Consider the following 23,453-nt stretch of genomic DNA (forward strand, 5'->3'; position numbering starts at 1 on the left):
TGGTTAATATTGCGTAGGTGGAAGTATGCAGACCGAGTAACATTGTTGATGTGAGCTTCAAAAGATCATGTGCTGTCCAAGGTGACACCCAGACTCTTAACCTGAGGCGATGGAGGAACTATAGAATTGTCAATATATACCACCTCACTTGGTGCAATCATCCATTCCCAGGGTTTCTCATACCGTTGCTATGCTGACGATACCCAGCTCTTCCTATTATTCCCGCCAGAAGACCTTAGTCTTGGCACAAATATCATCATGCTTGCTGATATCTCTGCATGGATGAAAGAACGCCACCTTCAGCTTAATCTAAGACTGAGCTCCTTGTCATCCCAGCCGGTCCATCCTTACAACAAAAGATCCATATCCAGTTTGGATTAACCCAACTCATGCCCACAGAGTCTGCCCAAAACCTGGGTGTCATGATTGATGACCAACTAACCTTTAAGGTTCACGTGGTCTCAATTGCTCAGTTGTGCCGGTTTGCCCTGTACAACGTCAGGAAAATTAGATCCTACCTGTCTGAGCATGCAGCACAACTCCTGGTACAGGCTCTTGTAATATCACGCATTGATTACTGCAACTCCTTACTGGCAGGTCTCCCTGCAAGCACTTTCAGACCTCTGCAAATGATCCAGGATGCAGCGGCGTGTCTGGTCTTCAACCAACCCAAAACAGCACATATCACTCTGTTGTTCATCAGAATCAGAATACCCGTTGTTTACTCGTTGCGCTTAGCTCTAGCTCTATAACTGTGAAACCTGCACAGACAAGTGACCCCTCTTTCTAAAGCATTTACATATGTGCAATTGAGCTTTCAATAAGTAATTTCAACTGGATGTTAGCTAAACATTACTTTTAAGAGAACACTATGTGCTCAATTTTTTTTTCAATTGAAAACCAGTGTTATATACAAGTTAGACACAAAGAACAGATCAGTGTTTCACAACATTTTCTTTTTTTTTTTTTGGTGTGTTAGAACAGAGAACTACAACAACACCTTGTTCCAACCCCCCCACCCATCCCAAATTCTTAAAGGAAACACAATGCACATACAGAACTGAATAAGTAAATAAGACAAACGTGTATACACACACACACACACACACACACACACACACACACACACACACACACACACACACACACACACACACACAGGGAGTTGATAAAATGAAATAAAATAAAGTAGGGAGATCAGTGCAATTAAAAACGATGCTCGGGCTGCCCACCCCAAGGAATGGATTCAATTATAATCAGTTGGGGTCCAGAGAGAGAATTTACATATGAGATGATAGGCTGCCGTTTTTTGTAGAACTTAGCAGTTTAGGCTCTTAAAGAATACTTCAGCTTCTCTAATGGGAGAAATGACATTAAATCCTTTAACCAGGAGTTAGCGGAAGGTGGATTTGGGCTTTTCCACTGTAACGGAATACGTCTACGGGCAATGAGTGAGGCAAAGGCAACAACATCAGAATTTTCCTTGGTAAGACTGGTCAGCATAGGGGGTGCCCCAAAGATGGCTATTAAGGGGCAGGGATCCAGTGTAATTTTGAGGGCTTCTCCTATCATCTTAAAGAAAGGGGACCAGAACTCAACTAATTTTGGACAGGAGAAAAACATATGACTGATTCGCCGGTGATGAGCCACATCTATCACAGGTATCACTCACACCTGGAAACAGCCTACAAAGCTTAGCTGTTGTAAAATTAGTCCTATGCAAGACCTTAAACTGAATTAAACTTAAAGGGAAACTGAGGATGTAGAGTTGACCCTGGCTAGTGCCCTGTCCCATCATTCATCTGTCACATCACATTCTAGCTCCTGTTGCCAACTACCCCTAACCCCCGCTAGAGAAGTCAAATGCAAGGATGATATAAGATCATATAAAATTGAGATCCTACCACGTGCCCTGGGGAGAGAAAGTACCTTAGAGACAAGACAGCCTACTGGAAGCTGAGGGAAAGATGTGAAATGTGTGAGAGTGTAATTACGAGCTTGAAGATAGCGGAACAAGTGAGGTTGAGGTAAATTGTACTTTAAACAGAGATCATTATAAGTGTTGAATGAGCCCTTTAAATGTAAATCTGAGAAATGGGCCAGGCCTCTCTCTCTCTCCACAGATTGAAAGCTGTATCTAAATTAGAGGGAGGAAACAAGTGGTTTCTACAAATGGGGCTGCATGCAGTGGGGGCATAAAGTTTGAAATGTTGCCTAAGTTGTTTCCAAATTTTCAAAGTAGAGAGTACAATTGGATTTCTAATGTATTTAGGACAGCAAGAAGCCAGAGGAGCACAGACCAAAGCCCTCAGAGATGAAGGACGGGAGGAATTACTCTCCATTATGCACCAATCGAGGTTGGGAGAGTTACACCAGGCATGAATTTTTTGAAGGTTGGCTGCCCAATAATAAAATAAAAGGTTAGGCAACGCAAGGCCCTCGTCCCGTTTACCCCTCTGCAACACCGATATACAAGCCCTCGGACTCCTGCCAGCCCAAATAAACTGTGAAATTGTTTTGTCTAACATTCAAATAAATGATTTTGGCAAAAATATTGGAAGGGACTGGAAAAGAAACAAGAGTTTGGGCAGAATGTTCGTTTAATAAGAGTTGATTCTGCCCATTAGAGAGAGAGGGAGTGAATCCCAGCGCTTCAAATCAGATTTAATTTCCAAAACCACCTTCATGAAGTTATGTTTATGGAGAGAGGGGAGGGAGTGAGCAATGTTGACACCCAGATAACGGAAACTGGTGTGGGCCAGTCGGAATGGTAGGGTACCTCCTGAGATTTGCTTCGCCACCTCATTAATAGGGAAACACTCGCTTTTGCTAAAGTTTAACTTGTTGCCCGAAAACGATCCAAAGGTCATCAAGATTTGTAAAATATCCTCTATACAGTTAGCTGGTTCTTTGACATAGAGCAAATGGTCATCAGCATAGAGAGAAACGTGATGTTCCTGTCCAGCCCTGCAAATACCAGTGAAGAGTGGGGTTGATTCGAGAGCAGTGGAGAGAGGTTCTATAGCTACTGCAAAAAACAGGGGAGAGATTGGGCAACCTTGGCAGGTACCTCTTGTTAGAGGGCAGTAGTCAGACCTTTGTGAGTTAGCCGTCACGTAAGCAGTAGACAAAACCCTGTAGGGGGGGTCCGGGTGCATGCTTTCCTGTAAAATTTTGTAAAAAGTTCTAAACTGCCATTTTACAACTGTTTTCAGCAAAGAAAAACATGTTTTATGGCCATATGATAAGGCCTCTCCCAGAGGATTGTATTGATAATTAAAGAGTGTAGAACAGTGCAAGAAAGCAACATGCAACAAAGTGCACACAACATGCATGTAACCTGCTTGTACTGCGTACTGTACATGCTGCACAGCCTTGTCAGGTCAGGGTGCTGTACCGTATGCAACGTTTTCATTTCTCATATCAAGCTTGACTAGCTAGCAAAGTTACACAACAGCTTAGTAACGCATCATGAAGTTACCAAACTACCGAAACACAGTAGTCTGAAATGAATGTACATGCTATATAAAACACAGTACTGTGAAATGAATGTACATGCTATATAAAACACAGTATTCACAATAAGGTTAATGTAAGCCGTTCCATATTGACGTTATAACCTTAAGAATTTATTTGCGTGTGACTATCACCAAGTCTCTGCTAGCTAAAGTTAGCCTTCCCGCTCACTGACTAGCATTGACAGCAGTTAGCAAAAATGCATATACTTAATTAAATACACGCATCTCAACCTCAGGTTTCATCATAACGACATATTTATCTTTTAAAAATGAGTAAGTACACTCTGTTTGTGAGGGAATTTAAAAACCTGTGAGTGAGGATGAATGGAGGAAGATTCATCGTTGCTGCCTTGAAAAGTTGTGAGCGCCACCGCCATGTCCCCGCAGTCATGTGTCATGTGTGTTGTTGTTAATAACTAATACTTTTACATATTGTGGGATGGGAATGACATGAATGCTGGCACATACAGGGAGTATATGTCCAATATTATATGTATTTATGCATATATCTATTAGTGGATGTTGTTGTTTATTGAGGGGGACTTTTTTGCCCCCCTCCCCCCACACACATTGAAGCAGACTTGCCCCCCGGTTCTGACGCCCTTGCCTCTAGCATTTCATATACGGTACAGCCATGTAGTAGTAGTAGTAGGTAGTATTGTTTTCAGTGTTGTTCACTTTTCTGTCATTTGACACCGGCTGCATCATCACAGAAAACTCTACTGTGATTGGTGGACTGTGGTTTGCGGAATGTGGGACTTGTTTTTGAACAATTTAGCAGCGGAGGTAAAAAAAAAAAAAGATTACAGTAGGTTGTAGGCTTTACTCGCACATTGTGCTCGTCAATTATTTTTCTGATTCACATATATATGTATTATTAGGGAGTGAAATACTCTCACTGTAGAGCCCTAATAATGATAAAATTCAGGTGAACTGAGAATAAATGAAAAAAAATGCCCTTTTTTTATTGGGAAAAAAAAGTTCATTAACAACACCAACCAAGAGAATGCATATATCTGTCAACACACACTTTGCTGAGAAGTAACATGATTTTTCACAGACAAAAAAAAAAAACTATGTTTGTAGTTCTTTCTTAACTCATCAGTGTTCATCAATGAATTAATGTGTTTGGTTTCATTGTGAAGATGCTACGTTCAACACTGACCCTGTTGGCCTGTCTGAGTACTGCAGTCCACTCCGCCCAACAGCCAGACCCATGGAAAGATGTACACAGCCTACAAAATGACTACAAATATGGCGGCCAAGGTGACGAGGCTCACCGCAGTAAGGCCTTCTGCTCCTGGAAGTGTCTCAAGTTCACCCTGCAGTGGCCCGGAGCTTTCTGTGTGGTGAGTTGAGCTTTCCTATCTTCATTATCACCATCATCATCATCATACAAGAGCTTATCGGTACCCTTTCCCTCCGCTGTCAAAAAAAGAAAACTTCAAAAAAGACGGACTGCAGATTAGTGGGAGTAGAGGGAGATGTGTTCTGTCTTCTGACTAGGAGATTACAGAGAGAATGAATGAAAGACAAAGGTGAGATTATTCCTCCTCCTCCTCCTCTCTCGTAGACGCTGAACAACTGGACTCGCTGCAGGGTTCCAGAGGATATCAACACCTGGACCATCCATGGCCTCTGGTACATATGACACCCACATCCATAGGCATAATTTACACTGGGTACGCTAGGAACATGTCCCCACCACTTTTTGTCATGGCCCATTTCATCTCCACCACTTTTTGAAAGCCTGTAGTTAGTTGAACTTAATGAATAAAATTATGTTGGTACATTTCATGTCAAGAAGACAGAAACCCAACATGTACTTATATTGCTGCTGTGCTCTCTTTTATATATGTGTAATGTGCACGGATAAATAGATTCGCTAGTCCTTGGCTAACTGGTCGGACCCTTTAGTCGACTGGTTAACATAGTTGCCCATGGTGTGGGAGATCCGGTTTCACGTCCCGGCTGCGGCGGTTCCTGGCTGCCCACTGAATTCACTACATTGGTGTCAGAAGTGGAATGGTGAGACTGTGAGGCCATCGGAAGTGCGCATGCCCAGAGGCGTGAGACTCGCTAGCCCTTGGTTAACGGGTCGGACCCTGTAGTCGACTGGTTAATGTAGTCGCCCATGGTGTGGGAGATCCGGGTTCGCGTCCCGACTGCAGTGGTTCCCGGACTAGCCCTCGAATTCTCTACATATGACGCAACAATGCAGCTTTAGTTTTGGCACGATCACACACCCCCGGCGAGGTAACGTCAGAGCAGTTTCTCTGCAGCTGTCTTCAGTTCTGCAAGTTTGCCAGCCAAAATCAAAATGAAAAAGAAGGAACAGAGTTTGAGTGGCTATACGCAGTGCACGAGACCTGTTAGAGTAATAAAAGTTCAAATTGAAGTTCAACGGAACCTTAACAGGAAAAAACACCTCTCTCTTCAATGTGACTGAGTAAAGGTAGTGTAGTCGTAATGAATTATGCTGTTATTGGCTTTTAATTAACATATTTATTTCATGCAAAGGCTATGATTGGTGGAATTGTACTCATGACATGTTATTTATTCATTTATTTCATTTGAGATCCCCATTATTCACTGCCTCAGCAGCAACTATTCTTCCTGGGGTCTAACAGTACAACCATTACAGTTTAAAAGTCAACAAGCAAAAACAGAACATAAATCAATATAACGGCAATAACCAGAAACGTCACACAAAACTAAACTTATCAAACAGCTTTGAGCACTACACGAAATTCTATATACCCATCATACCCAATTAGACAAAAACAATTACCGTAAAATGAGAAAAAAAAGATTAATCAATTAAAATAAAGCAGACATAACTCATAACAACAGAATACAGTAAACAGACATGCAAATTGGACCTAATTTAAAACAATCTGTTTCTGTATTACGTATTCTCTCAGTCTCTTCTTGCTGGTAATTGAAACCAAATGTTGCGGAAGTCCGTTTCAGTAGGTAATTGCCCTGTACATTGCAGTCTTCTTTAAGGCATCAGTTCTGGGTTTAGGCAGGGTGAAATGACCCCTCCTGGCATGTCTCGTGCCAATATTCGTGACCATCACTAGTCAGCAACCGCTGAGAGGACAGGCAAACAGGTTTATGTAGCGTATAAATATTTGTCATAAACAGAGTCAGGCTACAAGCTGGTCTCTCTCAGACTCTCATCCGTGGCGATCCTTTATGCATTCTTTCAACACTGTTTCTAATTGAGTAATGCAGAGAGAGTCTCGCAGCTCTATTTTGGGTCAGCTGTATTTTATTCAGTTCTTGTTTAGATGCATTTGACCAGACTGCTGGACAGTAGTCAACAATGTGACAAGACTAGGGATTTGATGACTTGCTAAGTAATTGTGTTAGTAAGAAAGTAGGCACTCCTTCTAATGATTGAAATACTTCTATTTATTTTTGTTACAATATTATTAATGTGAGTAGCCCAAGAGAGTGTTTCATCTATTGTAACCCCCAGCAATCTGGCCTTCTTAACTTGTTCAATATCAGCACCTTGCAAAGAAATACACAGTCTGTGTTTCTTTCTCTGAGCATGCTTTGAACAAATAACTAGACATTATTTTTGGATATATTCAGTTTCAGCCTTTTTTCAGTGACTCATTCAGAAATCTGCATTAACTCATCTTGACGTAGACTACTCAGGTCTGTGGCATTCTTTGTGGAAGCATATATTGCAGTGTCGTCTGCGTAAATTGCAGGGCAAGCATTTTTCAAAATATGTGGCATATCGTTTACAAATATTGCGTATAATAGAGGTTCAAGACAACTTGAACCCAAGATGACCCTAGCAACACACACACTAGCCAGCCATTTACTTTTGTCTGCCACTGGAAACCACATTGCTTTTGGAAAGTAGTCAAGCAACTTACTATGACAATAATTGGTGAAACAAAAGAACATAGTACTACATGGAAAATTTTTAGTGGACCATATGACAGTAAGACTAAGCCCACTGAGGCAAATTTGTAATTTGTGATATTGGGCTATACAAATAAAATTGATTTGATTTGATTTAAGACTCGTTTAATAATAAGCGTTGCTGCTGTTAGCTAAGTTCAATGTGTATTTGCCCACAACTGGAACAGCAGTCTCGGACCGTATGGCCTAGGACAACGCAATGACAGAGGAGAGAGACTTTTCACTTTCTGTCAAGCAAACAAAATGACCATCACGAATACAATGTTTAAACACCACCTAAGAAGACGCTATACATGGATTTCACCTGATAAACAATCAAGAAACCAAATTGACTACATTTTGGTAAATAGGGGTTGGATGACATCTTTTCTCAACTAAAAAAATCAACCAGGGGCAGATTGTGACACCGACCACATCTTGGTTTGCGCAAAAGTAAGAATCAAAACATTCAAAGCACAAGCAACAACGTCCACGCTAAGACATGATATAGAAAAACTCAAAGAGGAAAGCAAAAAGATGAATTTCCAAATTTAGACAGAAAATAAGTTTGAAACTGTCCTCACAACCATCTCAGAAGAGACACCACCTGAGGAATTATGGCAAAGCATCAAATCTGTATATTTGCCCATGGCATGACACAACATTAAGGAAAAAGAAATGAAGGAAGACAAAGCCACAGATAAGCAATGAAACTGTTAAAAACTGCAGAACAAAAGAGAAGTACAGTGACAGATTCGGCGACATAAGCATACTTGGCTGGAACAGGAATGCCAGAAGATTACTGAATTTGACAAAGAGAACAAAGCAAAAGAATTCTTCGACACACATTGTGTCACGACTCTGACACAATGGAGAATATGGGCTTTCCACCTCACCTCGTATCACTCATAACATCACTATACAAGGACCAAGAAGCTGTTATCCGTTGCAACAACAACCATACAAGCCCCTTCAAAATTCAGAAAGGTGTTCGTCTCGTCAGATCCGACTATGGCCGGATTCGATGAAGCAGCAATCATTGGCAACGCTGTCTTCGGGAGGGGGGCGGAGTCGGCTTGTGTTCGTCATGTGAATGCGTCTCTGTGTGTGCCGGAAAAACAGTGGTTCGGCTTGGATTCGCCTTGTCACGAAAGTGGGGAGGCGCTTTCCTTCGAGACTGCCGGCCGGAGAGATGCAGTTGGCGAACGCATGCAATACGAGGGTGGGTGTTTGAATTAAAATAGGGATCAATTGGCCGCTAAATTGGGAGAAAAAAGGGAAAAATCAGAAATAAATTTATAAAAAAAAAAGAAAAAAGAAAGGTGTTCGTCAAGGATGCATCCTCTCTCCTCATCTCTTCAGTATCTACACTGAACAAATCATGAGAGAAGCAGAAGTCAAGAATTCAGGAACCAAAGTCGCAGGCAGAAAAATATCAAACCTGAGATACGCAGACAACACGGCTCTGTGTGGAAACAACCATCAAGAAATAACGAACCTTCTCGACAACATAAACAACAAAGGCAAGCTAAAGAATATGAAATTAAACACAAAAAAGACCAAAGTAATGCACATTGGTAAGGCACCTACCAACCCATCAAAATAGAATGCAAAGAACTTGAAAGAGTTGAACACTTCAAATACCTGGGCTCCTTAAAATCTCATGATGGCTACTGTTCCAAAGATATCCAAACACGTATTGCTATTGCAAAAACAAAAATGATTGAACTGAAAAATATCTGGAAAGACAAAGACCTGTCCAACAAACTAAAAATAAAAATTCTAAAGGCAATAATATGGCCTACTGTGACATATTGGGCAGAAGGCTGGACATTGAGACAAAAAGATAAAGATAGAATACAAGCTGTTGAAACGTGGTTCTACCAAGACTCTTAAACATCATCTGGCGAGAGAAAAGAACCAATCGGAGCATCCTACAACAACTTGGCGTCAAACGAGAACTATATGGTGCCATTGTTAAAAGAAAGATGAGCTTCTTTGGTCATTCAAACCGAAACAAAAAAAGCCTCTCTCACAAGAGGCATCATACAAGGGAAGATGGAGGGTAAACGAGGACGTGGCCGCCCCAGGATGAAGTATATGGACAACTTAAAGGAATGGACAGGACACTCTATGGCTGAAAGTTCTAACGCCATAAAGAGACAGGGACAGGTGGGGCAACATCATCAGGCAGGCAGCGCGAGCAGCTAATGCCCACAAACACGACACTGGGTGAGTGAGTGGGTGAGTGAGCTATCCTAGTTAAACTTGAGTATCACAAGCAGCAGTTGGCAGCAGAAGTAGCTGGTGCTAGATAACTAACGTTAGCTAAACTGGTTGTGTACGACAGGCAACAATTAGATAAATATTGGATTATTTTGTGTACAGTCACTGACTGATGTGTATAGCAAGGCCAGCTGATTTTCATATTGGCATATAGCAGGGATAGGATAAGCAGCTTACTCGGGTAATTTTGTTGGTAGCCCGAACCTTTACTCTTTCCTTTGCTTCCATTCACCTCTAATAGCAGCATATCAGTTCTACCAGTAACAACCTTGTTGATGTCTGCACTGATGTCAACATTACATGCTACCAGTGTGCCGAGCATATTTCTGCCTGCTGCAGGATTTGATCCGAGGTTGTACTGCACCACAAGGTGACATCGCTAACTGCTTGACTAAAAGGAGCCGACCCCCTGGCAATCGGCCAGTGAGTCTGTTGTAGGTTACAGTTGTTTCTAATGTGCTGCAATGTCTGGGAGTAGCGATATCCGTATATCTAACATGGTCTCAGTATTTGGGAAAACATGCATAGATGGTGTGCTTGACAGACATAATACATGTCGGTTATGTGACTTTCATAATTGTTTTATTGTTTTAAATGACAGTGATTTTCAGAACATTAGAATCTTCTTCTTTTGGCTTTTTCCCTGTTTCTCAGGGGTTGCCACAGCCGATTCTACAGTTTCTATTGGTACCTTCAAAACACTAGAATAAAAGACGCAAATGCATCTATCTTACCGTCATGTGTTATGTCATCCATATAAGCATGTTAACATTATAGCATCGCAGCACAGATAAAAAACAAGCAGCTTTTAAAGGCGATCCTTAAAGGGACGCCATTTACGTCTATCGGCACTATAGACCCCTTTTCTGTTAGTAAATATATGTAGTGATGTTTTTTGTGGGCGGAGCTTAGCTGGAGGCAAATATCCATACCTACAACAGACAAAAGTATAGTTTAACATTACCTTACTTACCTGATATGAAGTGTGCACTACGAACATGAGCATTTTTGATGATCTCCTCAGTCCAATGCTTTCGTCTTATCGCGTTTAACCACAGCTGTCTCCAATCTTTTTGACTGGGAGTGGCAGCTGGTATGTGATAAAACTTCAAGTTTAGTTTATTACTTCTTTGATTCTGGCACCCAAAAACACAGCATGAAGACATGTTCACTAAAATTAGCTAGATGATGTACGCTTGCCTGAGGACATGATTCGTATTTAACGTTACCGCTTCTGGCTTTGTTTTGCCTCCAGCTGACGCCCTGACGTAATCATTATGTAGGCTCTAAAAGGGTCTATTGCCCCACTTAAAAATGTATGAACATGTCAAACCTGTCGTTGTCCCCAGCACTTCTCAAAACAAACTGACTCTCATGCCCACACCTCCAACTACACCTACATCAAGAGCTACACCACACCACACAACGTCTACACCACACCTACACCCACACCCACGCTACATCTACACCTAAACCTACACCCACACCACACCTAAAAAACACCTACACTTACATGGATGATATGGATGGCCAGGTACGTGTGCGTTGTTTGCCTGAGAAAGAGATGGCACCAGAATGCCGTATGGGAAGAAGACAAGGCAGCGGAGACAGTGTGATGCTCTGGGCAATGTTCTGCTGGGAAAACTTGGGTCCTGGTATTCATGTGGGTGTTATTTTGACACGTACCACCTACCTAAAGATTGTTGCAGACCAGGTACACCCCTTCCTGGCCATGGTATTCCCTGATGGCAGTGGCCTCTTTCAGCAAGATAATGTGCCTTGCCTCACTGTAAAAATTGTTCAGCTATAGTTTGAGGAACATAACAGAGTTCAAGGTGTTGCCTTGGCTTCCAAATTCTGCAGATCTCAATCCGATGAAGCATCTGTGAGACGTCCTGGAGGCCTCACCTCTTAACTCACAGGACTTAAAGAATCTGCTGCTAACATCTTGGTGCCACATACCAGAGAACAACTGCAGAGGTCTTGTGGAGTCCATGCCTCAGTTGGTCAGAGGTGTTTTGGCGGCACGAGGGGGACCTACAGAATATTAGGCAGGTGGTTTTAATGTTTGACTGATTGATTTATACACTACACTACCGTTCAAAAGTTTGGGATCACCCAAACAATTTTGTGTTTTCCATGAAAAGTCACACTTATTCACCACCATATGTTGTGAAATGAATAGAAAATAGAGTCAAGACATTGACAAGGTTAGAAATAATGATTTGTATTTGAAATAAGATTTTTTTTACATCAAACTTTGCTTTCGTCAAAGAATCCTCCATTTGCAGCAATTACAGCATTGCAGACCTTTGGCATTCTAGCTGTTAATTTGTTGAGGTAATCTGGAGAAATTGCACCCCACGCTTCCAGAAGCAGCTCCCACAAGTTGGATTGGTTGGATGGGCACTTCTTTGAGCAGATTGAGTTTCTGGAGCATCACATTTGTGGGGTCAATTAAACGCTCAAAATGGCCAGAAAAAGATAACTTTCATCTGAAACTCGACAGTCTATTCTTGTTCTTAGAAATGAAGGCTATTCCATACGAGAAATTGCTAAGAAATTGAAGATTTCCTACACCGGTGTGTACTACTCCCTTCAGAGGACAGCACAAACAGGCTCTAACCAGAGTAGAAAAAGAAGTGGGAGGCCGCGTTGCACAACTGAGCAAGAAGATAAGTACATTAGAGTCTCTAGTTTGAGAAACAGACGCCTCACAGGTCCCCAACTGGCATCTTCATTAAATAGTACCTGTTAGAGCCTGTTTGTGCTGTCCTCTGAAGGGAGTAGTACACACCGGTGTAGGAAATCTTCAATTTCTTAGCAATTTCTCGCATGGAATAGCCTTCATTTCTAAGAACAAGAATAGACTGTCGAGTTTCAGATGAAAGTTCTCTTTTTCTGGCCATTTTGAGCGTTTAATTGACCCCACAAATGTGATGCTCCAGAAACTCAATCTGCTCAAAGAAGTGCCCATCCAATCAATCCAACTTGTGGGAGCTGCTTCTGGAAGCGTGGGGTGCAATTTCTCCAGATTACCTCAACAAATTAACAGCTAGAATGCCAAAGGTCTGCAATGCTGTAATTGCTGCAAATGGAGGATTCTTTGACGAAAGCAAAGTTTGATGTAAAAAAAATCTTATTTCAAATACAAATCATTATTTCTAACCTTGTCAATGTCTTGACTCTATTTTCTATTCATTTCACAACATATGGTGGTGAATAAGTGTGACTTTTCATGGAAAACACGAAATTGTTTGGGTGATCCCAAACTTTTGAACGGTAGTGTATGTGTAATCACTATTTATATATCGGTGTATAATCACAGACGCTGTTTAACACAATACTGGAAAGTGAGAGGATGCCTGAGGAGTCGAAGTGTACTGGTGCCGATTTTCAAGAATAAGGATGATGTGCAGAGCTGTAAGTGGAGAGGTATAAAGTTGAACAGCCACAGCATAAAGTTATGGGAAAGAGTAGTGGAAGCAAGGTTAAGAGGAGCGGTGATGATTGTGAGCAGCAGTGTGGTTTCATGCCAGGAAAGAGCACTACAGATGTGATGTGTGCTTTGAGAATGTCGACAGAGAAGTATAGAGAAGGTCAGAAGGAAATTATATTTAGAGAAAGCATATGACCTGGTCCCGATAAAGGAGGAGTGGTCAGGAGTGGCAGAGAAATATCTAAGAGTGGTGCAGGATATGTATTGAAGGCAGTGTTGGAAGTGTGCAGTAGGAATGACTGATGGGTTCAAGTGAAGGTGGGATTACATTACATCAAGGATCAGCTCTGAGCCCCTTCTTGTTTGCAATGGTGATGGACAGGTTGACAGACAAGATCAGGCCAGGAGTCTCCTTGGACTAAGATGTTTGCGAATGACATTGTGACCTGTAGTGAGAATAGGGAGCAGGTTGAGGAGTCCCAGGAGAGGTGAAGGTATGCACTGGAGAGAAGAGTGTTTAAAGTCAGTAGGAGCAAGATGGAATACATAGTATGCACCCCGGGGCTCGAACTCGGGACCTTCTTGCTGTGAGGTGACCGCGCTAACCACTGTGCCACCGTACCACCCCCAAGTGTTAGCTTTTACAAGAAAATTCTATCCAAAGAACAGAACTGTTAAGTGCTCATGACTTACTAGCATATTTTGAAAACTGCAGGGAAATAAGTAGGCTACTTTAACTAAGCTGGTGATCAGCTAACAGCATCCCATTGCTGTACAGTTTATGAGGGGCTAGTGTCACCAAAGCCGTTTTTCTAGACATGGCAAAAAACCATGCATAACAGACAGGCAGTTACTAGAGGGTGGAGGCAAAAAAACACATTCACGCCGGATTCAAGCTCCCAAGACTTTGGTTCAGTGTTTAGAGCAGTGGTCATGTCATAGAGGGCCATGACTCTGCAGACTTGCAGAGTCAATACAAATCTCCTTCCGACTGAAATAATCTTTGTGCCAGCTATTTCTGACTTCTGCCTTCATGAGAGTCGGCTTTGTGAGCTCGCTAACTGCTGTTTATTGTCTTACTATCGCTTCTCTACATTCTGCCCTAACCTCTTCTGTTGTGCTACTGATTTAGCTAGTTTCTGTCCTTAGATCACTTATCGCTAGATTCACTAGTTTTCTTTCTCAAACGACTCTTGTGTTTAGTAGGCAGTCTCTCATTCCTAGTTTGTTACTAGCTTCAATCTTAGCCTAGTTTAGCAATTAGCTCTGTTGCTTTTGCAGTCAAAGCAACCTCATTAAAACGATGGTGTGATGACTGTTCCGCAGTTACAGATAGGTTGTCTCTACAAGAGACAAGTGTCCGTGAATTAGAGCAGCTTCTCTCGGCAAGGATTGTGTTAGACATGACGGCCACTCCAGATACCATTAGTCCCGGGCCTGACAGCAGACCTGCCATTGTTAGCACAAGCTAACCCATAGAGAAGAAAACCATCTATATATGAACCTTTCCAATCGGCTTTCAGGGCCTGTCACTCCACTGAAACTGCTCTGACCAGCGTGGTGAACGATCTCCTACTAGCTATGGACTCTGATTCCAATCCTGTGCTTCTACTACTGGACCTCAGTGCAGCCTTTGACATCATTGGTGACTGTATACATTAAGACAGAATTAATTTTAATTTTGGGGTCTGGCTTAGCTCTCTCTTGGCTTAAGTCCTACTTAAGTCCTATGGCTCAGTCCAAAAAGTGATACTCTATCGACCTCCTGGCTTTTACTCACTATTTCTTGAAGAAGTTGTCTCAGGTCTTGTTACGCATTCTGATGAGACTCAAATTGTTGGTGATTTCAATATTCATCTGAATAAGGCTGCAGATCCTCTAAGTCAGTGGTTCCCAACCTGGGGTCCATGCACCTCTTGGGGGGGGAGCCTGAGAACCCAGGGGGTGCACGAGGCTTTGTCTGCTCTGGGGGGGGGCAAAGATCCCAGGGGGTGCATGAGGCTTTTCTGCTCTGAGGTTGTCAAAGTCCACATGTTAAATAAAAGCATAATAACTCACTTACTGGATAATTTATTTTATACAAAAGTCTGTGCATAGAAATATTGAAAAAAGATAAATTTTTGGTCCCTGCCCCCCTTCTAAAATGTTGTTGGGCTACACCTAGTAACCACACCTCAGTGACCCGTCAATCTGCGCTATCAAACTGTGAGCACGCAGTGCTGTCGGGTAGCTACTCGGCTAGCAGCTAATGTTACCTCATCTTGGTTTTTTCCTGCAGTCAGCAGCAGCACTTTATGAATGAAACAACATGGCGGATGACTCGGTGTCAAGAAAGTAAGGTTCTATTTTGAGAGCTACCTTATCTTTGGTTTTATGGAAGGACAGGGCAAGTCTTGACCAGAGACAAAACATCAAGAGACTCGGAAAAGTCAGGATTTTTTTTGAGAGGAAACAGCAGGTGGTGCTATCAAGAAGATCCGCCGGCATCAGAAAAGCATTTGAGCGAGCATGCAGTGATTTGCACAGAGCCAAAGAGGCGTCATTTGAGTGTTGGCTATTGACTGCCAAGGCTAAAAAGCCACACACTGTTGGAGAGCAGCTTATCAAACCCGCCTGTCTGAACGTTGTAGAGAGGCTGTGTGGCCCACACACAGCTGATAAAGTGAAAACCGTCCAGCTCTCTGACAACACCGTCAAAGCCAGAATGATAAAATGACTGGAGCTTGACCGAAGCAGCTGCACGAGAAGATTAAGAATGTTCTCTTTGCCATTCAGTTAGATGAAATGACAACAGTGTCAGACGAGTCTGTGCTCATCGTTTATGTTCAATATGTTGATGGTGATGACTTGAAACAAGACATTCTTATGTCTACCAGTCTAACCACAATAACAACAGGCCAGGATATTTGGATTATGGCTGTGGACCCCTATCTCTCATCCAACAGTCTGCCCTATGAGAACCTTGCTGCATGCTGCACAGGTGGGGCTGCAGCTATGATGAGCTTGCTGACCTTCAAGCCGACTCGGTGTCAACGAAATATTTCCAGGAAAACGGATACAAAAAGTGTTGCATAGTCAAAGGACACGCTGTTCCACCCAGACTGGCCAAACACGCAGTTACAAGGGTTATTCTGCCACTCACTCAGCACTACATATGTGTCTGAGACAGCCTTCAGTGCCCTTGTAACAATGAAAACAAAAGCCCACAACACACTCCATGCTCCAACTGCCAGTCTGGCCACAAGTCTTGGAATTGGGGGCATTCGTCTCGTCTGGTTGGTCATTCAGGGGAGAGGGGGAGAGGTGGAGTTCATCGGCCACAGGTTTTGGTGGCTAACCATGTGGGGGGACATATCCTCCTTCGTGGCAGTCTGCATCACCTGTGCCCAGCAGAAGTCCCCATGCCAGCATCTGCCTGGCCTGCTCTGCCCGTTGCCTATCCCCCGTCGGCCCTGGTCCCACCTGTCGGTGGATTTCGTCAACAGTCTCCCTTGATCCGAGAGGAAGTCGGTCATCCTGGTCATTGTGGATCGGTTTTCCAAGGTGGCATGGTTCATTCCTCTGGCCAAACTCCCATCTGTTCGGGAGACCACAACCTTGATGATGGAGCATGTGTTCCACGTGCATGGCCTTCCTTGTGATGTTGTGTCAGATCGTGGTCCTCAGTTCGTCTCCCGTTTTTGGAAGGCCTTCTGCTCCCTCTTCGAGGCCACTGCCAGCCTCTCTTCAGGCTTCCACCCTCAGTCTAATGGGCAGACGGAGAGGGCGAACCAGGATCTGGAGACCATGCTGCGCTGTCTGGCTACTTCCAACCCATCCTCCTGGAGTGCATAGCTGCTGTGGGCGGAGTATGCGCACAACACCTTTGCAGTCCTCCTCAACTGGTATGACGCCATTTGAGTGACAGTTGGGGTACCAGCTGCCACTGTTTCCAGATGAGGAGGCTGAAGTGGGGAGTTCCAGCAGCAGCCGACTTTGTGAGGCGGTGTGCGCGGACCTGGAGGAGGGCCCGGGCTGTGCTGTTGCATGCCAGGTCCAGGTACTCTCAAAAGGCCAACTGACGGCGGTGGCCAGCGGCTTCCTTCCAGCTGGGGGATAAGGTGTGATTGTCGTCCAGGGCCCTCCCACTGCGGATGGAGAATTGGAAGCTGGCTCTGCGCTTCATGGGTCCATTCGCCGTGGTGGCACAGGTCGGTCCAGTTTCATACTGGTTGCAATTGCCTGCCTCCATGCATGTCCATCCGGTGTTCCATGTTTCTCTCCTGAAGCCTGTCTCCACCAGCCCTCTGTCTCTTCCCGTCCAACCCCCACCTCCTCATCGCCTGATCGATGGGCTGCCTGCCTATACAGTTAAGAGGATTCTGGACTCCCGCCGGGTGCGTCACAGTGTCCAGGCTATGGGCCGGAAGAACCTTACTGGGTTCCGGCATGGGACATCTTGGACCGTACCCTCATCCGTGACTTCCAGCGCCGTGACCTGGGCACGTCAGGCGCCGTCCCTGGGAGGGGGGTATTGACACGATCACTGGCCAGAGGACCAGCAGCCAATAGGTGACATTTCCCTATCGGCCTGCAATCAGCCAGTATGAGTTGCACCTGTGCATTGGTTGGCCTGTGATGATGTGCACCTGTGCTGGGGACTATTTAACGGTTGTTTTTTTTTCAGACATTCTCTGTCGAGTCTTGCAGAGGCTTCATGTCGGTCTGTGGAAGCTTTCGGATCCTGATCCCTCATCCGCCTCCTCTGTGTGAGAGAGTGTTTTTGCGTAGTTTATTATTTTATGTTTATTCTAGTTGGCATTATTGCCTGCCCTCTTTGGCAGTAGTCTTTTGTTGTGTGTTTTGCTGAAGTCCAGTAAAGAGACTTTGTACTTAACCAACTGCCTCTGCCTCGTCTCTGCAATTGGGTCCAAATACTCAGTGTTACAGGTTGTTAATTCATGCTGTGTTCAAAACCTGGTTACGCTTGTTGTGCTTTCAGTCAAAATTGACCGGCCTGATATGTCTTAATAGTGATATTTGTAAACATTTCATTTTGATCAATTTTGATTTAAATCTTTTTACATACATAAGCATTAGTGTTTGACAGTTTTAGTTATAAATATATATGTATTTTAGTTTTTACTCCTTGTTTAATGATGTTGTGCACTCGGTTTTATTCAAAATAAGTAAAATTTATGAAGTTTCTTAACATAGGCACAACCAGTAAAGCTCTAAATTTAATGATTATACGTTTTTTATGTATTTAACAATTAAGAACACATTTAAATTATACATTACAAAAATGTGAAATTTACAACATAATAACACTTGTGTTCTCGGTCAAAAATGACTGGTGTGATTTCTGAAGAAAGAGCACACCTATTCAGAAGAACATCCACTGGAATATATTAAATATGACAACTAACAACTGTAACAATGATTTTCACTCAAAAACTGATTGAAACTTTATGAGGATCCCATAATGTTTATGGGAAATGAACAATACAATAACACGTATTTGTGTATGTGTGGAAAAAGAGAGTAGGAGATGAACTGAAAGAATGAATGACTGTGTTGGTGTGTGTCTGCATATTTGTGTATGTGTGCACAAAGGGATTGAGATAGAGAGAAAGTGTAAGTGAATTTGCATGCATGTGTGTATTTGTTCACATATTCATGGACATGAGTTGCAGTAAGTGACTAGATTGGCATGTGACTTGCAAATGTACTTGTTGCACTTCTGGCACACGACTGGTTTTCACATCTCTTGGGGTACAGACATGGCATCGCTTTCTCTTATCTCCTTTCCTCAATGGAGTTGTTACAGAAGCAGATGTTCCCTGCTTGGCTTGTACCGCCTTCACCACATGTGCTGGTGTTTGTGGAAGGTACTGTGGTCTCTGAATGAGTGGAGTCACCAAGAGATCTTCCAAGCTCCTCCAGAAAAAGCCTCCTCTTGTAGAACTTGCCACGCTGTTTACTTCCTGCCACACAACAAAGGCATTGTAGGCAGATATATCCAGCATGTTGAAGAAAAGCACAACTGGCCAGTGAGCGGTCTCTCTTTTGTATGTGTAGGTGCCAGCAACCTGAAATTGACAAATCAATGGAAATGGAGTTGGACTGTGATCATCAAAATATCTTGGTTTGATGCTTTTCATAAAGAATTTGTAATGACATAGCATAGTGCTCAATTATGCTGTATTTCTATACAGAGCAAATTAATTCAGCAAGAGGAAAAGAAAAATGCACTATCTTATCAAGGCTATTAACACCTCCTTTGTTGGGATTGTAGTGTAGGAAGTTGTCTGGTTTCCTGTCCTCCCTTTCACTGATTTTTGCCTCCTTGTGAAGAGTGCTCGTCAGCAGAACGTTCTTTGCATTTTTCTTAGGACTACGATAAGAGTATGTGTTGAAGTAAAACCAAACATGGAAGAGAGCTGTCCGCTGTCTTTCTTTTGGACTAGTTGTGATGGAAGTTCAGGTTTGCTCCTACGCACTGTCCCCACCACAGTCAACTTTCTCTTCAGAAGCTCCTCTCCAAGGACAAACGACGTAAAGAAATTGTCAAGGGTGATATTGTGACCTTTTAGCCCTTTTGCCATATCAAGGACAACACGCATACCTTGGTTTTTCTCTCGCCCTCCGTCCAGTGGTTTTCCAGTCTAAACTTCCAGGCTGCCCATATCTTGATGCCGTATTTCCCAGGCTTGCTGGGAATATATTGCTTGAAAGGACAATGGCCTCTGAATAGGACCAGGTGCTCATCCACTGTGACCTCTGGGCCTGGACTGTACATGAGTGGAAGGCATGGGAAATTTTGTAAAAGTGGTAGGTTGTAGAGCTGGGTATGTTCTCTCTCTCTCTCTCTGTGTGTGTGTGTGTGTGTGTGTGTGTGTGTGTGTGTGTGTGTGTGTGTGTGTGTGTGTGTGTGTGTGTGTGTGTGTGTATACTTTATGATTGTCTTCTGTACAACAGTCTTGAATATTCATTTTTAAGATCTGTTGGTCTGTGTCACAGTCTTGTATATTCATTTTAAAGGACCGGTCATTTTTGACCGGAGACACTACAAATGTAACAACTTGTAATAACTTGAAAAAAACTCCATGAATTTTACTATGATTGTTTTTATCCATTAAAGTAGGTGGGGTGAAGGATGTCATGTAGCCTCATATGTTTCAGATGAAAGACAGGAGTTTTATTAAAGAGTAAAGTATCAAAACGGTCATTTTTGACCGGAACACAGCATGAGGGTTTAAAAAGATAAAATAAAAATGTTACGCTTATACAAGACAAGAGGCCTTAAAGGCCTGTCGAGTTAATGTCGGCACAGATATTGCCATTTGTTACAATGGTCCATTCACTGTACTGTAACTGCAGTTGGCCAGCAGCTGCCTGAAGTCTTGGCTCCTTTAACTGTATTGAAATATTAATAGACATAACCCCAGATATCTATTTGACACTGTTTCTTAACTTACTAAAAAGCAGCCATCTATTAGCTGCTCACAATTTATTACCGATGAGTTTCTAGACTTTTTCTGCAGTAAGGTTGATGAGATCATAAACAAAATTAGTTCTTCAACTCCAGCTGCTCCTGCAGGTCCTGTCTTACCAAATTCATATCTAAACAGTGAGTCACTGATACTCTCTGTTATTGCAGCACTTGAGACTATCTCTCTTGATATGTTGACTAAGCTCGTGTCAGCTTCTACACCAACTATACTGCTCAAAAAAATAAAGGGAACACCTAAAAACACAATATGGACCTCGATGAATGAAATATTTCAGCTGAAAATCTTTATTTATTAGACAGAGGAATGTGTTTAGAGCAAAATAACCTAAGAATGATCAATCGAAATCAAAATCATTAGCCCATTAAGGTCTGGATTCAGAATCATACTCAAAATCAAAGTGGAAAATGAGAACATAGGCTGATCCAACTTCTGTGGAAATTCGTCAAGACGATTCAAAATGAGGCTCAGTAGTGTGTGTGGCCTCCACGTGCCTGTATGCACTCCCTACAACGTCTGGGCATGCTCCTGATGAGACGACGGATGGTCTCCTGAGGGATCTCCTCCCAGACCTGGATCAGGGCATCGGTCAACTCTTGGACAGTCTGTGGTGCGACATCGCGTTGGCGGATGGTACGAGACATGATGTCCCAGAGGTGCTCGATTGGATTCAGGTCTGGGGAACGTGCAGGCCAGTCCATAGCATCAATGCCCTCGACATACAGGAACTGCTGACACACTCTGGCCACATGAGGACGAGCATTGTCATGCATGAGCAGGAACCCAGGGCCCACTGCACCAGCATATGGTCTGACAATGGGTCTGAGGATCTCATCCCGGTACCTAATGGCAGTCAGGGTACCTCTGGCTAGCACGTAGAGGTCTGTGCGGCCCTCCAAGGATATGCCTCCCCAGACCATCATTGACCCACCGCCAAACCGGTCATGCTGGAGGATGTTGCAGGCAGCAGAACGTTCTCCACAGCATCTCCAGACTCTCTCACGTCTGTCACATGTGTTCAGTGTGAACCTGCTCTCATCTGTGAAGAGCACAGGGCGCCAATGGCGAATCTGCCAACCAAGATGTTCTCTGGCAAAGGTCAATCGGGCTGCACGGTGTTGGGCTGTGAGCACAGGCCCCAATTGTGGACGTCGGGCCCTCATACCATCCTCATGCATTCTGTTTCTCACTGTTTGAGCAGAGACCTGCACATTAGTGGCCTGTTGAAGGTCGTTTTGTAGGGCTCCGGCAGTGCTCCTACTGTTCCTCCTTGCACAAAGAACCAGATAGCGGTCCTGCTGCGGGGTTGTTGTCCTCCTGCGGCCCCCTCCATGTCTCCTGGTGTACTGGCCTGTCTCCTGGTACCTCCTCCATGCTCTGGACACTGTGCTGGGAGACACATCAAATCTTCTTGCCACAGCACGCATTGATGTGCCATCCTGGATGAGCTGCACTACCTGAGCAACTTCTGTAGGTTGCAGATACCGCCTCATGCCACCTCTAGTGGTGCGGGCACTAGCAAAATGAAAAACTAACCAAAGATCGGCCAGAAAAGATGAGGACAGGCAAATGGTCTGTGGCCACCACCTGCAAATCCATTCCTGTTATAGGGGTTGTCTCTCAAATTGTCTAATTTCCACCTGGTGGAAATTAGACAATTTACCAACAGGTGAAATTGATTCACAAATCAGTGTTACTTCCTAACTGGACAGGTTGATATCTCAAAAGTGTGATTGACTTGGAGCTACATTGCATTGCTTATGTGTTCCCTTTATTTTTTTGGGCAGTGTACTTGCCTACTTGACCCTTTACTAGCAAAACTTTTTAAAGATCTCCGGCCTTTCCTAGGACCTACAATGCTAGACAATGTTAGTTTATCACTTGCTACTGGCACTGTTCCCAGAAGTTTTAAGACAGCTGTAGTTAAACCTCTACTTTAAAAAAAAAACGCACCTCAATCCAATGTCTCTTAATAACTATTGACCGGTCTCTAATCGTCCATTCTTTTCTAAAGTACTAGAGAGAGTTGTGTATCAACAACTTTCGACCCGTACAGAAGAAAACCATCTATGTGAACCTTTTCAATCGGCTTTCAGGTCCTGTCACTCCACTGAAACTGCTCTGACCGGAGCGGTGAACCATCTTTTGTAAGCTTTGGACTCTGATCCCACTTCTGTGCTTCTACAAATGGACCTCAGTGCAGCCTTTGATCCCATTGATCACTATACTATTAAACAGATTAAATTGTAATTTTGGTGTCTCTGGCTTAGCTCTCTCTTGGCTTAAGTCCTACTTATTTGGAAGAACACATTGTGTCTGCTATAATAATATTGTATCAAAATTCTCTGACGTTAAATATGGTGTGCCTCATGGCTCAGTTCTTAGCCCTCTACTTTTCTCTCTTTACATTACACCTCTTGGCACAATTTTACGCAGTTATGGAATAAATTTCCATTGCTATACAGATGATACTCAGCTGTATGTGCCTGTAAGGGCTGATGAGCATAGTCAAATGACTAACTTAGAGGCCTGCTTGGCTACTGTGAAAAACTGGATGTCAGTTAACTTACTGCTTTTAAATTCGGATAAAACCGAGATGCTGGTCATTGGTCCTGCTAGACACAGACACCAATTTGATCAAGTAATGATAACAATCGACAACTCTGTGGTTTCACAAAGTGTGGCAGCCAAACATCTTGATGTTACATTTGATCCCAGCCTTTCCTTTGATAAGCACATTAAAGAAATCACCAAGACTGCCTTTTTTCACTTACGTAACACAGCTAAAAT

General features: G+C 43.3%; 1 protein-coding gene across 1 annotated transcript in view; it reads left to right on the forward strand.

Annotated features, from left to right (window-relative positions):
- Positions 1–23,453, forward strand: part of rnaset2l (ribonuclease T2, like) — a 111,631-nt gene that overhangs the window by 17,111 nt on the left and 71,067 nt on the right. The window contains exons 2-3 of the mRNA XM_056283829.1: positions 4,664–4,867; positions 5,092–5,159. Of these exons, the coding sequence (XP_056139804.1) occupies positions 4,664–4,867; positions 5,092–5,159 (272 nt within the window). The remainder of the gene's footprint in view (positions 1–4,663; positions 4,868–5,091; positions 5,160–23,453) is intronic.

Source organism: Lampris incognitus, chromosome 7 (genome assembly GCF_029633865.1).
Source record: "Lampris incognitus isolate fLamInc1 chromosome 7, fLamInc1.hap2, whole genome shotgun sequence".
Taxonomy (NCBI): domain Eukaryota; kingdom Metazoa; phylum Chordata; class Actinopteri; order Lampriformes; family Lampridae; genus Lampris; species Lampris incognitus.